The following is a 15501-nucleotide window of genomic DNA, read 5'->3' on the forward strand; positions in this document are numbered from 1 at the left end:
TTAGCTCGATCATGCTTCAGGTTTTGGAAGAGGAGTGCGTATGTGTGTGAAAAAAAAAAAAATCTGAATTTTTGAAAAAAGGTCAAAGGAACATGTAAATGTTGGAATTCGGGCTCCGAAAGTTGGAGTCAAATGTTGTGCGGATTTTAAATCCTATCCACGAACGAATTATGTTTAAATTTCACTCTATTTTTAATTTATTTATCCTATATTTATATGCGCATATTTCATGTGTCAGTACAAGTACATAGTCCGATATTAACAAAACAAATTACACTCCTAAGTTGGATCAATTTCAACTATAATTAGAGAATGAGCGATAAATTGTAGTGGTCAAATTCCGCATAAGTCCAACTATAAAAATTGCGTCATTAAACCCCTTAAGTTATGAGATTTTGGTTTTTTGAGCACCTTAAATTTTGTATTCTATTAGCCTTCTTGTTTTAACGGTTTAATTACTGATTTCTTCCAAATTTTGTGGGCTCATTTTTGTTTAGTTGCATACAAATTACTGCAGATATACCTTAGTTTCACGTGTACTACATAAATTTTAGACGTACATGCAAAATGAAATATGTGGTTTAGATGCAATAAAAATGAAAAAAATCTTGTTGTGTGAAATGTGGTTAAAAGCAATCGACTAGAAGATAACAATTGATTGGGTGCTGTGTTTCTATGGGCAAGTCAGTTATTTTTATCAATTGGATACTATTTCACCACTAAACGCCGTCACATATATATGAGGTTGGCCCGTGTGATGTGAAAATTAGAGTGAAGATGTTCAAGAAATTATCACAGTTTTGCCTGGTGGGTTCAAGATTTATTTTTGCAATATTTAAAGGGCGTTTATTTTGATAGATTAGCCTTGATTGATAAAAATAGTAAGACTTAATTAATCCCCTGTTTATTTTGATGGGTGCAACTTTGGAATATTCTAAGGCCCTTAATTTTTTCTATACTTCAAATTTATTTTAATTGTTTGATTCTTGAAAATGATGGGATTAGAGATATCTTATTATTCAGGATAAAAATACTTAATCATACGTATAATTAATTATACAAAGTAAACATCCCTTAAATGAAAAATATGCCTTACCCACTCGTGAACAATATACCGTTTAAAGAACATTGTGTATGAATTTTTGACAAAGATTCTCAAGGACATGCAATTTTAAAGTTAGTTTGCTGGGCAAGTGTGTGGTTGGTGCAGTTAATTTGAAGATATATTCATTTGGAAAAACATATATAATTAGTTAAAGTACGTAAACTTCTTTTATTATTACAGAATTAAAAAACTTATCATGCATGTTGGCAGCTTCAAGAAATACATTGGCATGTCGATTATTTTTAGCACTCTAACGCCTCATTTTTCGTATAATTAAATGCTCATGCTCACGTAATAACTAGGCATGATTTATAAGACTTAAAATTTAATTAATAAAAAATAATTAAAGAATATAAATTTATAGTTAATAAAATTTTGGGTCTCTACATCCTTACCAAGTAAAAAAAAATTCGTCCTCCAAATTACTCACCTAAGTCTAAGCAATGAGGGTATCTAGATCTAATGACATCTTCTTTTTCCCATGTAGCTTCGTTATGATCATGCCTACTCTATTGGACTTTGACTACAGGGGTTTCTTTATTTCTTAACGTGTGAATGTTTCTATCCAAAATGACTATCGGGTGCTCTTCATAAGTTAAGTTCTTATCAAGCTCTAGCTCAACATGATTCACAATGTTGCTCGGGTCGTGCACGTATTTTCTCAAAGACAAGACATGGAAGACGTTATGTATCGAACTCAAACTTGGCGACAACGCTACCTAATATGTTACCTCACCAACTCTTTCAAGAATATCAAAGGGTCCTATGTAACCAGGTCTTAGTTTTCCTCCTTTTCCAAACGATTTATTTTCACCGCTTACCCTCAAGGGCGCGCTGTGTTTCCTCAACACACTTTACATCAGCTTTTTCACAAAACCTCTTTGTGATAAATGAATGTGAAGCACCAGAATCACATTTCACATTTCACATCGACATAAGAAATATACCATAAAAATGGATAGTCATATATCTATATTCGGTTTTATTCATCTTCCAGTTCACTTCGTAGACTTCCTGGTTCCACTTATTTATGATATCGTGGATGAAAATTTCAAAATCAAGGGTCTTCTCTCCATTTATCTTTGTGGTACAGTTATCCATGGCCTTTAATGCAGTCCAATGCAATATTTCAAGTAGAATGACATGAATTTTGTCTGCAACAGAACAATGATTCGAGGTGCAATTAGCAGCTTTCATTTTCCTCCACAAGTTCAAAATCATCAACAGTTGTACTTCCAGTCCAATGTTAATATCTCATCTCCAATTTTTGAATTTGTTCAACAATTTTCATTCGCGAGTGGTGGTTCCCCTAGCTAGCCAAAAAATTTCATGGAGCCCGGCCTCCGCAACTGATTCTAGCAGTTTGGTAAACTCTAACCATTTAAATTTTGAGGACATAATTAAGAAAAATAATAACATCAGTGAGATAACTTTATAAACATAGACATAACCCCAAAAAATAATCCTCAAACGAGGTCCAACAATGTAATGCCTAAAAAAAAATTAATAATAAATAACGCAATGTTTTAATAAAAAACTAGTAAACACCATCAATTCCCAACTGACAACTCTTCGTAGAGTTGCTTGCCATAGATGGGGTTGAAGCCTTGGCTTTCTTCCACGGCCTTCTTCCCATGAAAAACGGTTCTCAAGTTGGTGACGAGGATGTTTATGTATCGCTCAAAGGAGGTCTTTTTGATGCATCCCTCGGAGTGATCAAAACTAACTTTAAAAGTTTCCAAAGCAAAGTATTTCAGTCGAGGGTCAATCATTCCTACCACCTTGTTCATCGCATTAATGTCACTCGACACTCCTCCCTCGGAGACGTAGTCATCCCATAGTGAAATTCATTGATCAAAACTATGGGATGACTACGTCTCCAAGGAAGGAGTGTCGAGTGACATTAATGCGATGAACAAGGTGGTAGGAATAATTGACCATCGACTGAAATACTTTGCTTTGGAAACCTTTGAAGTTAGTTTTGATCACTCTGAAAGTTGCATCAAAAAGACCTCATTTGAGCGATACATAAACATCCTTGTCACCAACTTGAGAACCGTTTTTCATGGAAACCTTTGAAGTTAGTTTTCATTAGCAGCTTTCATTTTCCTCCACAAGTTCAAAATCATCAACAGTTGTACTTCCAGTCCAATGTTAATATCTCATCTCCAATTTTTGAATTTGTTCAACAATTTTCATTCGCGAGTGGTGGTTCCCCTAGCTAGCCAAAAAATTTCATGGAGCCCGGCCTCCGCAACTGATTCTAGCGCAGTTTGGTAAACTCTAACCATTTAAATTTTGAGGACATAATTAAGAAAAATAATAACATCAGTGAGATAACTTTATAAACATAGACATAACCCCAAAAAATAATCCTCAAACGAGGTCCAACAATGTAATGCCTCAAAAAAAATTAATAATAAATAACGCAATGTTTTAATAAAAAACTAGTAAACACCATCAATTCCCAACTGACAACTCTTCGTAGAGTTGCTTGCCATAGATGGGGTTGAAGCCTTAGCTTTCTTCCACGGCCTTCTTCCCATGAAAAACGGTTCTCAAGTTGGTGACGAGGATGTTTATGTATCGCTCAAAGGAGGTCTTTTTGATGCATCCCTCGGAGTGATCAAAACTAACTTTAAAAGTTTCCAAAGCAAAGTATTTCAGTCGAGGGTCAATCATTCCTACCACCTTGTTCATCGCATTAATGTCACTCGACACTCCTCCCTCGGAGACGTAGTCATCCCATAGTGAAATTCATTGATCAAAACTATGGGATGACTACGTCTCCAAGGAAGGAGTGTCGAGTGACATTAATGCGATGAACAAGGTGGTAGGAATAATTGACCATCGACTGAAATACTTTGCTATGGAAACCTTTGAAGTTAGTTTTGATCACTCTGAAAGTTGCATCAAAAAGACCTCATTTGAGCGATACATAAACATCCTTGTCACCAACTTGAGAACCGTTTTTCATGGGAAGAAGACCGTGGAAGAAAGTCAAGGCTCCAACCCCATCTACAGCAAGCAACTCTACAAAGCGTTGTCACTTAGGAATTGATGGCGTTTACTAGTTTTTTTTTAAAACATTGCTTTATTTATTATTAATTTTTTTGAGGCATTACATTGTTGGACCTCGTTTTGAGGCTTATTTTTTTTTGGTTATATCTATGTTTATAAAGTTATCTCATTGATGTTATTATTTTTCCTATGTCCTCGAAATTTATTTAGATGGTTAAAGTTTACTTCTTCTTGTCACGTAAAATAATTAAAGATTAAGTTTTGCGCGCCTCGTCTAAAATGAATTATAAAATCATAATTAAAATATGTTTAAATCAATGAATGCACGTGAATATGGATCTATATATAAACAAGATCTTTTTCTACCAATCTTTGTTAATAAAATACTTATACCTATATAGATATTCAAAATATGTATTTAGGAAAAAAAAAGAATTTAATATGACTTAGTAGATACATATCCTAAGAGAAATCGTAACTCTTATATATATATATATATAATATATAAATATGACTATTAATATATATACATTTGAACATTAAAACAAGACTATAAACAATAAATATATATATGCGTAGAAAACTTCTAAGTAGATATTCATGCTCAAATAAATAAAAAGCTAGACATATATATATAGGCCTCTCATGCTACAGTATATAATATGTATATAGATAGCTCACCAAAGAAAAGAAAAGTAAAGTCTCTGCGTGGTGATTCCTATGCATAGTACATATACAAGCAAAACTTTAAAAAGTGGGCCATAGGCTAAAAGAATGCAACTTAAAAGTTGAATTATAACACACACACACACGTATACTTATGCTTATGCATTTAAAGGCAAAATTGAGAAAAGGGGTCAAATTGTGGCAGACTTACAATTTATATATGGCGATGAAGTGAAATAGCAGATAACAATTTCAGAGGAGAGGAGAGAAAGATAATTGGTGTGAGGAGAATGAAAGAAATGGTTGTATTTATACATGCTTTGGGAGGTTATTTAGAATAGGAAGAATCAATCAGTATCAATCTTTCCATAGTTGGTCTCTTTTTGAAAGGAAAGGTGAATTAGGGTAAATCAATTCATGGTTCTTCATTCACGCAGCTAAGGAGAAGGGAAGTTAGGAAAGTTGTAGAGATTTTTAGTCAATTACTTGGGGCTTAAACAATGGACTTCTCTGAAAAATTAAGAATTGGGCTTCAATAGGTATAGAATTTATAAATCATATAAAATATTCAATGCAAACTAATAATAATAATGGTACTGAAAATATTTATAGTAACAAGTAAAATAAATAATGATTTGAATTTTTTATAATTAAATGCTCGTACAATAATTAGGCGCCACTTATAAGACTTAAATTTAATTAATAAAAAAATAATTAAAGAATATAAATTTGTAGTTAAAAATATTTTGGGTCTCTACAGCTTTCTTGGACAAGATTTTAGCCATTAAACTAATTTGATGTGGTAAATTATAAAGTTAATTAAATAAATACATGGTTCCAAGTTCCACATGTGCAAGTTAATTCTGTGAGGGCAAAAAAAAAAAAGCTATATTGTGACAAGTTATATGCATGCATGGAAATCTTTTTAATGGATGATTATATGCTTCCTTCACCCCACTTTGATAATTTCATAGTATTTTTTTTTGGGACGTCTTAAAATATAATTTACTTTCTAAATTTAAATTGTATTAATATTTTTAATACTAAAATAATTTATTTTTTTTGATAAATTAACAATTGGACAAAGAAATTTAAAAATCGTGCCATAGTAGACTTGAACTTAAAATTTTTAATCTTGAACATTAACCATTCTACCACTCAGTCAACACACACATACAAATAACATTATTTATTGATGATGATACATGAAACAATAAATAAGGACAAAACGGAACAATTATACACCCCCTTCTGTACACACATTGCCACTAATGGACCCACCACTTTTTCATTTTAATTGGTCCATTAGTGACTATCATATCATTTTGTCTAAATTGTAGGAACCTTTCCCCATTCATCAAATACTAGCTTTTACTAAAATTTGTGCCGACTCCTTTTATGAAAACGTTTCATGGACGAAGGAAGTATAAATTATAATTTTTAAACAATATTTATTGAGTATTAATTATGGATGAAACTGCCTTTATTAAAAACTTTGATGACAGGGAAGTTTAAGAAATTTACAATGCTTAGGTGGCATGTTCGTCTTGACGCCTCTGTATAGGGGTGGACTATCATTCATTTATTGATCTCTCATCTGACCACATAACACGATTCTTTATGATATTCATTGCAGAAAATACTATTTCAATTGTAACTATGGCAACCGAGTAGGGTATGGGTATGCGTGGAACCGTGGGTTTGGGGTTTGGGATTGGGAATTGAGATAAATATATTTGTGGGTTTTGATATATATATATATATATATATATATATATATATATATATATATAGGGTGAGACCCCCTAATTTTAAAGAGATCTAGGGGACGATCTAGTGCGTTTATTTTATCAATCATATGGCTGATATTGTATCTGGAGGAAGATTTTTTTTCGCAGGGTTCAAATCCTGGAGAGAGCATAATATTTTAAATTTTGTTATTCATCAGTATATACTGCATTGTTCATCAGTTTATATTGTCTTGTTTATCAGTATATATGTCTTATTCATTACTAATTTTTAAAATTTTATTTTTCACCAGTATATACATCTTGTTCGTTAGATATACATCTTGTTCATTAGTATTATATGTCTTATTCATTGTCCTCATGTTACACGAAAAATAGGGGGTCTCACTGGAGCACGCCCCTATATATATATATATATATATAAACTAATAAAAACAAGGGTTAAGTACCAGATTCCCCTCTATCGATGGCGTCCCTATCGCGTTTAGCCCCCTACCGTCAGGGGGGAGAGCTGCCCACTACCTCAACTTGGCTTTATCGCACCAATTTTCCCCCGCCTTTTAACGTCCGTTAACGGACGCCCGTTAAAAGGACGTTATAATAAATTAACTCATATATAATTAACTCTTATATAATTATATAATTAACTATATACTATTAATTAATTAATATTATTTATATATAATAAATTAATGGTTAATTAATTTGCTTGATTGAAGGGTTGTGGTTTAATTGTGGGTACTTGGTTAGTTGTCGTTGCGCTTTGTTATATTATAATTAAGTCCTTCAGTTCGAGGTCTCTATTCCTTTATTTTTTGGGCTCAGGAAATGCAGGATCTATTTGAGGGCGATGGTTAGACTGGAGTTCTCGAAGTATTCTCACTTTTCTGCTGCGCGTTTGTCATTTTTGTTGATTTTCTAGACGAGTACTCTTTTTCCTCTAGCTCTGAGAGGTTTTAATGAGGCTCGGCCCTTAATCTCATTCCTGTGCTTTCAAGGATTTTAGGTTCTTTTTTTTCTTTGAATAAAATCTTATTTTAATAATAATAGCCATTAACTCAATAAGGGTTCTAAAAAAAGCAATTTAATTTAGTCATTTATTAATTAATATATTATATATAGTAGACCCTATTTCTTTAGCCACCTAAGCATATCCAAAAATATTGAGCCGCCACTAGTTGTAGCCTATAGGAAGCAGATGGAACAAAGGTCAAATAGTATTCATTATAGTTAAATGGAGAAATCGACAGATGCTCATGTCATTAATATACATAATGCTATTGCCTAATGAAATTGAAAGACATGCATATCTCAAGTGCAAAATTTTGGGGAAGCTGGATTTCACCAAATCTGGGCCATTCATATATCATCAATATAATTCACATATATATGTGTACACACAAACACAAGATATCCATATATATCATCTTGAATTATTGATGAAAATATTTAGCAATTACTGAGAAACTAATTTAGTATAGATGGGCAGGAAGTGTAGGTTTCACAATGATAGAAACAGGGTGTTTTGGATTTGTGGCGAGTCCGTACTGTTCCTCTAAGCTTACATCCTCGCCCCTCATGCCCTCCTCCAATTCTACCTCAAATCCATGCAACAGATTAGCCAACGTTGTTCGAACAATCTTAAGGCCGAGGTTGTATGCCGGGCATATCCTCCTGCCCGACCCAAACGGCAATAGCGCAAAGTTACCTCCGGTCATATCGGTCTGTTTCCCCATAAACCTCTCCGGCAGGAATTCCTCAGCCGCATCCCAAGTGTTGGGATCCCTGCCTATGCTCCATGTATTTATGAGGATGCTCGTCCCTTTTGATATGTTGTATCCTGCAATATTTTTGTGTTACATCTCATACTTGGTATATAAATGCATGTGATAAGAAATTAATCTCTTATACCTGCAACGTTGCAATCCTGAATCGCGTAATGGGGAGCTAAAAACGTAGCAATTGGATGCAAGCGGAACGTCTCCATGATGATGGCATCAACGTACGGCAACTGAGTGAAGTCATTCTCCTCCACCCATCTATCCCTGCCGATCACTGCATCCAGCTCTGCCCTCGCTCTCTCAAATATGCGCGGTTGTCTGAACATTTCGTGTAAGGCCCATTCCACTGTTGTGATTGAGGTGTCTGGGCCGCCAAGTACAACGTTCTACAATAATATATGTAGAGAGAGTGCAGTTATACATGAAACAGTATGAATTTTCTAGGAAATATGTGTGAATTAAAAATAAAAAATGTGAGAAACTAGTACCATTATCAATGACTTGAGAGAGTCCCTTGTGAGATGAAGTTGAGCATTAGGATCCTCAGCTAAATCTAGCAAGGCATCAACAAAATCTTTGTCGGAGCCGTCTCTTCTTCTAGCTATGTGATCATCAATCACATACCCAAAAAAACTGTCTGATTTCTTGCGGAAAGCCTTCATTCTCCTAACGTAGCCCTGCAGATCAAGAGGACCGAGCCACGGTATCCAGTCCCCGATATTGAACACTCCAGTGAGCACAAACCAGTCGCGCATCATCTCCGCCATGCCACCATCATCTATAATCGAGCTATCGCCAACATATTCATTCGTCATAACCATCCTACAAATTGTCGACATAATGTAACGCGATAGATGCTCTCTGAGCACAACCGGCTTCCCCGACAGGGCTTTGAGACGTGAGAAGAAAGAACGCCTCGCCTCAACGCGAATTTGCTCAAACTGGTCCAGTTTTTTGGTGCCCAAGAGCTCCGACATCAATATTTTACGCGCTTCTCGCCAGTATGGGCCGTAGGGAGAGAAGGACACGTCAGAGTTGTCGTAGCTGATGTGCTTGCCGGCGGCAAGTGCGGGAGGCCTCGACGCGAAGGCTGCATCGTGCACCTTGAGGAACTGCTCGGCCATCTTGGGTGATGATGCCACCACCACTGGAAATTTTCCCAACTTTAGTAACATTATTTCGCCGTATTTTTGGGATAAATGGTGGAGGGATTGATGTGGGATTGAGCCAAGAAGGTTCAGATTGCCTATTATAGGCCATGGTTTTGGACCGGGCGGCCCGAGTTTTTGATCAGTTTTGAATACTATCTTTGAGATGAAGGCTATTGCAAGAGCGGAAAGTAGGGCTAATAGTAACCAGGGATTTTCCATTTGTGAGTGAAAATGTGATGCTGGATGTTTTGCAGAGAAGTTGTGGGTTTAACTGCGTTTATTTTTTGTTCACGAAATATTGGATACTTATAGTCTCTCTCTGTGTTTATTTTATTTTACTGTACACATGTTTGCTGCGTAGCGAGGTCGGTATTGGCTAAAACAGAGTGAAAAATATTTTTTTGTTTTGGGTGATTTGTAATTTAGAAAAATAGACCTCAACTGTGGGATGTGACATTTGTTGTAAATGGAGTAAGAAAACGAGATTTTCCTCGGAGAAAATGTTGAATACATTTTCTATTCCAATGTCTAAAGTCTAAACAAAAAAATGTAGTTTATCGCGTGAAATGTATTGGTAACTACTCTTTCTTTTTGATCTACAACTTGTAGCGTTGATTTTGTCCAGCTGGAGGGTACGTGTAATGTAAATTATTAACCTATATCTATATCTATAATCTATGATCTATAATACATTAAAAAAAACAACTTTCAATTGAGAATCACTTTCAAAATTAAATGACAATTTTATAGTTATAATAAAATTAGAGATTTATTTGTAAATTATATTTTTTCTATTATTTTCTTCTTTTATCTTCTTATTATTTTTTTTGTTTTATTTCTTTCTAAATTTATGAAATTTGATTAATCAAATTATAAAAAAAAAAAAAAAAATCTATCTCCTCTCTCATTTTTTGGGAATAAATATATTTTCTAATTATTTTCTATTGTTATTTTTATTTTTATTTTTACTTTTTAACTTATATCTTTTTTTCTTTTTACAATATCAATTTTTATTAATGTAATTTTTTCTTAATTTTTTTATTTTTTAATATTCAACTCAAATGTATTCAATTAAAATTATTTTTTTATTATATTTACAAATATGATAATTGAGTTTATATCAATTTTATATAAATATAGACTATAAAAGCGTATTTCGTGCATTGCATGGGGTGCAAATACTAGTTATATTAAAAAGACAATTTCTAATTTGTAATCAATTTCAAAATTGAGTGACAATTTTGTAGTTATAATAAAATTAAGAATATACTTTATTCGTTCACGAAATATTTTCCTAGTTTTTCATTTTCGTCGGTCTACAAAATATCATCTTATTCATTTCTTGAACATAATCTTATTAATTACTCCCTCTGTCTCAACTTTTAGTATCCATGTGGGAGTGACACGAGTTTTAATAAAGTGGTTGAGCATGTTGTGAGTGGAATAAGAGTCTCACCTTTTATATAAGTGTTAAAATAGTTAAAGTGAAGCAAGGGTCTCACCTACTTTTACTAAAAAAATAAATAAATACTAAAATGAAGGACGACCAAAAAAGAAAAGTTTGACACTAAAAGCTGGGACGAAGGGAGTATCACTTTTAATATTTTCACATATTTACACATATGATAATAATGGACCACTATCAACCTACTAGTTATCACCCATTTTTCTAATTTGTAGCATCTCTCGTCCACTCACTAAACACACAAATAGCTTTTCTTAAACAATGTACATATAATAAGAGAAGATATTTTGTGGATGAAGCACTGCAACAAAATGTTCGAATATTGACATGATTTTTGACAAATAGTGACAATTACAAATGCTACTAAATAAAATTGTGACATGTTGAGCTGAGTAGCTATTATGCGTGCCACAATAATAAAGACATGTCGCTAAATTTAATGACATTTGAAGGTGTAACTATTTTTGTGACATATAAAAGTGTAGTTGTGACATTTGAAGGTGTAACTATTTTTGTGACATATAAAAGTGTAGTTGTGACATGTGAAAGTGTAATTATTTTTTATGACAATATATATTACTCCCTCCATCCCGTGAAACTTGAGATATTTTTTTTCGGCACGAATTTTAAGGAGTTGGTATTTTGTGTGTTAAGTGTGGTAGGTGATAAAATGAAAATGTGAATAAAGGAAAAAATTTATGCCATATAAGAAAACGACTCAAGTTTCGCGGGACAACCCGAAAAGGAATACTGCTCAAGCTTCACGGGACGGAGGGAGTATAATTAGTTCTTTAAAAAATATAATAACTTTTGGCGACGAATGAGCAAACCTTCTTTTCCTGTGCGTATAATAACTTTTTTTTGTATGCATATTTTTTTCTTCTTCTTTTTCTCAACTAGTACACCCATCCGTGCGATGCACGGCGAAATCGAAATTAAATAATATTTTAAATAAATAAATATAAATATTAAATAGAATTAAAATATAAATAAATGTAAAATATGGTTTAAAAATAAAATATCAATTACTCAATAAAATTTCGAATTTAAAAACGTAATTTTCAACTATGTATAAAGTATAATGATAATTAGAGTTATTAAATAATTTGAAATTATTTGATAATGAAAATTAATATACACATTATTATTATAGAGTATTCCACATAATAATAAATAAATAAATAGTTTCATAGACAGGCATAAATAAAATTTTAATAAAGGGAAAGAAAATAAAATATTTTAAAGTTTTAATAACCTATTCGTTTTAAATTCATTTTTGATGATTTTTATATTATATTAAAGATTTTGTTACGAATTAAACTTAAGATGCATATTGAATATTTTTTCATAAATCAAGTTTGATGATATTTAGAAAAGAATTAAAATTATAAAAACTTTAATGAAAAAATTGATGGGAAAAAAGAGAGAAAAAACGGAGGGAGAAAAGGGAGGGAAAAAACTCATCTTTTATATATATCATATAGATTTTATATCTTTAAAATTCGTCTTAGCCAAGATACAATAGTTCTCATTTTTTTTGAATCTTTGGAGCAGTTGCCGCTACAGTCACAATCATGAACGTTGCTGCTACAGCCGTTGTTGCCGTACGAGACAACAACCAACAACAACAACGTGCTGACGGCCAGTATCAACACAACAACAACAACATCAACTTCACAATTTTCTTTCCGCCAATTCATCACGACTTGTTGGCTTCACTAGAGTAATGGAGGGGCACGAGTTCAAAATTTTTTAGACCAATATATTACGATTGTTTGCAAAAATAGATCAATAGTTTTTAACTTTTTTAGAATTTGATCATTTTATTTTAAATTTCGAGATTTGTGACCATATTTTGGATCTAATTGAACTATTTTACACTTAATATGGGCCAAAATGACGTGGGCCATATTTTTGCTATATTAAGTGCAAACTAATCCGATTAAGCCCAAACATTGTCTACGACCTCCAAATTTTAAAATAAATTATTCAATCCTAAAAAAAATGGTCTATTTTCGAAAATCGCCATAAGATAAGTGGTTTAATAAAAATTTGAACTCGAGGGGTGGGGTAGTTGGTGGGTTTTGATTCTTTAATTTATCATTTTATTTTAGTTTTATATTTTCTTTATATTGAGTAGTTGGTGGGTTTATGTTGGCTTCTTATATTTTTTTAAAATCAAACCGCTATCATTCTTTGTTTTTAAATCATACTTTGTTAAAAGCATTAGCTAAACCTTATAGGCAAACAAGTTCTGGATCGATAGAAACAACTGGTTCTCTTATTTTATTTTTGGATGACGCGAAAAACTTGTAGCTCGTACTAACGACACATTATACTCATACATCAATAATAAGAGCTTAGTAAAGATGGGGTGAGAGTCTGGGTTCCATAATAAGTTGAAGACACTCTTTAGGATGTACAGTGAGCCCATACAGTTCCTCCACACAAATATCTTGAGGCCTCATGCCCTCAACCAATCTCATCTCGAAACCATGCAACAAATTAGCCAACATTGTTCCAACAATTTTAAGTCCAAGCTTGTATCCAGGGCATCTTCTTCTGCCGGAGCCAAATGGCAAGAGGGAAAAGTTACTTCCTGTCATATCTATATCTTCTCCAACAAATCTCTCTGGCAAGAATTCTTCGGGGGCATCCCATGCCTTGGGATCCCGCCCTATGCTCCATGTGTTGATGATCACGGCCGTCCCCTTTGCTATGTCGTATCCTGCAACTTTACAGTCCTCCATCGCGCAATGGGGTGGCAGCAATGGAGATAGCGGATGCAACCTCCATGACTCCATAATTATGGCATTTATGTAAGGCAATTCAGAATAGTCGCTCTCTTCTACCCATCTCTTCCTTCCAATTACTCTGTCTACTTCTTCTCTCGCCTTCTCAGCTACTCCAGGATGCCTCAATACTTCGTTCATAGCCCATTCAATTGTTGTAGCCGAGGTGTCCGTACCACCACTTAGCAAGTCCTATAATATTAAGTAAAAAATCATAAAATTTTCAAAAAATTCTAGTACAAGGCAAAATGGGATGATATATATATACCTGCAATAATGCTTTGACACAATCTCTTGTGAGTTTAACCTCAAGATTAGGTTTCTCAGCCATTACCAATAACATGTCTACCACATCTTTCGGGGGGAAGCCCTTTTCTGCAGCTCTTCTGGCTTGGTGATCATCAATCACAAACTCAATAAACTCATCGAGTTTCTTGTGCAATTCCTTCATCCTTTTAACATACCCTTGCAGGTCGAGGGAACTAAGCCAAGGTATCCAATCTCCTATATTGATCACTCCATTGAGCAAAAACCACTCGTCCAACATACCTTGCAACTCATGAAGCTTGAAAATGGAGTTGTGATGATGATCATCTTCTGTTTCACTGAAATACTTGTTGCTCAACACCATCCTACTAATGTTGGACAGCGTGTAGTGTGATAAATGATCTCTCAACACTACTGGCTTTCCTGACAGGGAATGCAAACGGGAGAGAAAGATACGCCTCTCCTCAACTCGAATGGGCTCAAAGAATTCGAGCCTCTTTGCATTGAACACCTCAGAGAGGAAGATTTTACGCGCTTGTCTCCAGTGAGGGCCGTAAGGCGCCCATGTCATGTCCGAGTAATTGTAGGCAGTGTATTTACCAGCAGCAAGCGAAGGCCTTGTGGCGAAGTTTGCATCGTGCACCTTTAAGAACTGTTTGGCCATATGAGGTGATGATGCTACCAAAACTGGAAATTTCCCGAACTTTAGGAGCATTATTTCTCCATATTTTTGGGAGAGAGAGTGAAGAGATCTGTGTGGTGAAGAACCAAGAAGGTTTAGGTTGCCTATTATCGGCCATGGCTTCGGCCCCGGTGGAAGTTTTCGTTGCGAGGGCCGTTTGAAGATCACTCTTGAGAGCAAGGCTAATGCAGCTATAAGTATTAGGCCTAATAGAAATTCGTGGAAGCTCTGCATTTTGAGGTGTTGTGATCAATAAACTGTTAAAACAAATTATATACTAGACAGTTTGTTTTAATAATTTGGTTAAAAAATGGTGCAAGGGATAAGCATGCACTCGATCGGTTTATTCAGTCGGTTGTTTTCGTATTTTTAATCGACTCAACGTATACTTCCAAACCGCACCGTGTTTTTCAACCTTTAGAATTGAATGTGCAGTCAACGGAGTATTTTAAGAAATCATTTCATCGTATACTTGGCAGGCAGTCTGATGATTCATTTCACGAATCACAATATCGAAACAAAAAAAATCAAGATAATCTATAAATAAAGGTTCAATTGCCGAAAATAATGCATCGAGAAGGGGCGAGAAAAAGGGGTCAGTTACGGTAACGGCACCCGGAAAATCGGATCGGAAACCAGTAACCAAAAAATTGGTGTTTGATTTTAAACTTGAAAATAGGGGGAGAATCATTTTTTGCCTATTTTTTCCCGTCCTTTCCCTACTTTTTTCGATTCTAGTAAGGATGTCAATCAAACCAATTCACCGAATTTTGAGCTAGCCCTATCGAATTACGGGTTATTCGGGTACGGGACTAATCGGGTT

The 15501-nt window shown here is 34.1% G+C and overlaps 2 protein-coding genes across 2 annotated transcripts; both read right to left on the bottom strand.

Moving 5' to 3' along the window:
- Positions 1-7879: 7879 nt before the first annotated feature.
- On the bottom strand, positions 7880-9764 carry LOC131010276 (trimethyltridecatetraene synthase-like). The gene is made up of 3 exons (XM_057937727.1): positions 8810-9764; positions 8452-8707; positions 7880-8380 (listed from the first exon to the last, which is right to left on the bottom strand). Exons 1-3 carry the CDS (start codon positions 9689-9691, stop codon positions 8013-8015), a joined length of 1506 nt encoding a protein of 501 aa, XP_057793710.1. The 5' UTR covers positions 9692-9764; the 3' UTR covers positions 7880-8012.
- A 3446-nt stretch (positions 9765-13210) lies between these two features.
- Positions 13211-14912, bottom strand: LOC131010277 (trimethyltridecatetraene synthase-like). Its single transcript, XM_057937728.1, has 2 exons — positions 13998-14912; positions 13211-13921 (listed from the first exon to the last, which is right to left on the bottom strand). The coding sequence occupies exons 1-2, from the start codon at positions 14910-14912 to the stop codon at positions 13298-13300; spliced, it is 1539 nt and encodes a 512-aa protein (XP_057793711.1). The 3' UTR covers positions 13211-13297.
- Positions 14913-15501: the final 589 nt, after the last annotated feature.

This window comes from Salvia miltiorrhiza, chromosome 2 (assembly GCF_028751815.1).
Source record: "Salvia miltiorrhiza cultivar Shanhuang (shh) chromosome 2, IMPLAD_Smil_shh, whole genome shotgun sequence".
NCBI classification, from domain to species: domain Eukaryota; kingdom Viridiplantae; phylum Streptophyta; class Magnoliopsida; order Lamiales; family Lamiaceae; genus Salvia; species Salvia miltiorrhiza.

Bases quoted from the DNA above. Each gene is read 5' to 3' on its own strand.
- LOC131010276 (XM_057937727.1), bottom strand. From the start codon at position 9,691: ATGGAAAATCCCTGGTTACTATTAGCCCTACTTTCCGCTCTTGCAATA. The intron at 8,708-8,809 runs GTACTAGTTTCT...ATATTATTGTAG, and splicing joins CTCTCAAGTCATTGATAATG to AACGTTGTACTTGGCGGCCC. The intron at 8,381-8,451 runs GTATAAGAGATT...AAAATATTGCAG, and splicing joins TCAGGATTGCAACGTTGCAG to GATACAACATATCAAAAGGG.
- LOC131010277 (XM_057937728.1), bottom strand. From the start codon at position 14,912: ATGCAGAGCTTCCACGAATTTCTATTAGGCCTAATACTTATAGCTGCA. The intron at 13,922-13,997 runs GTATATATATAT...TTAATATTATAG, and splicing joins GTGTCAAAGCATTATTGCAG to GACTTGCTAAGTGGTGGTAC.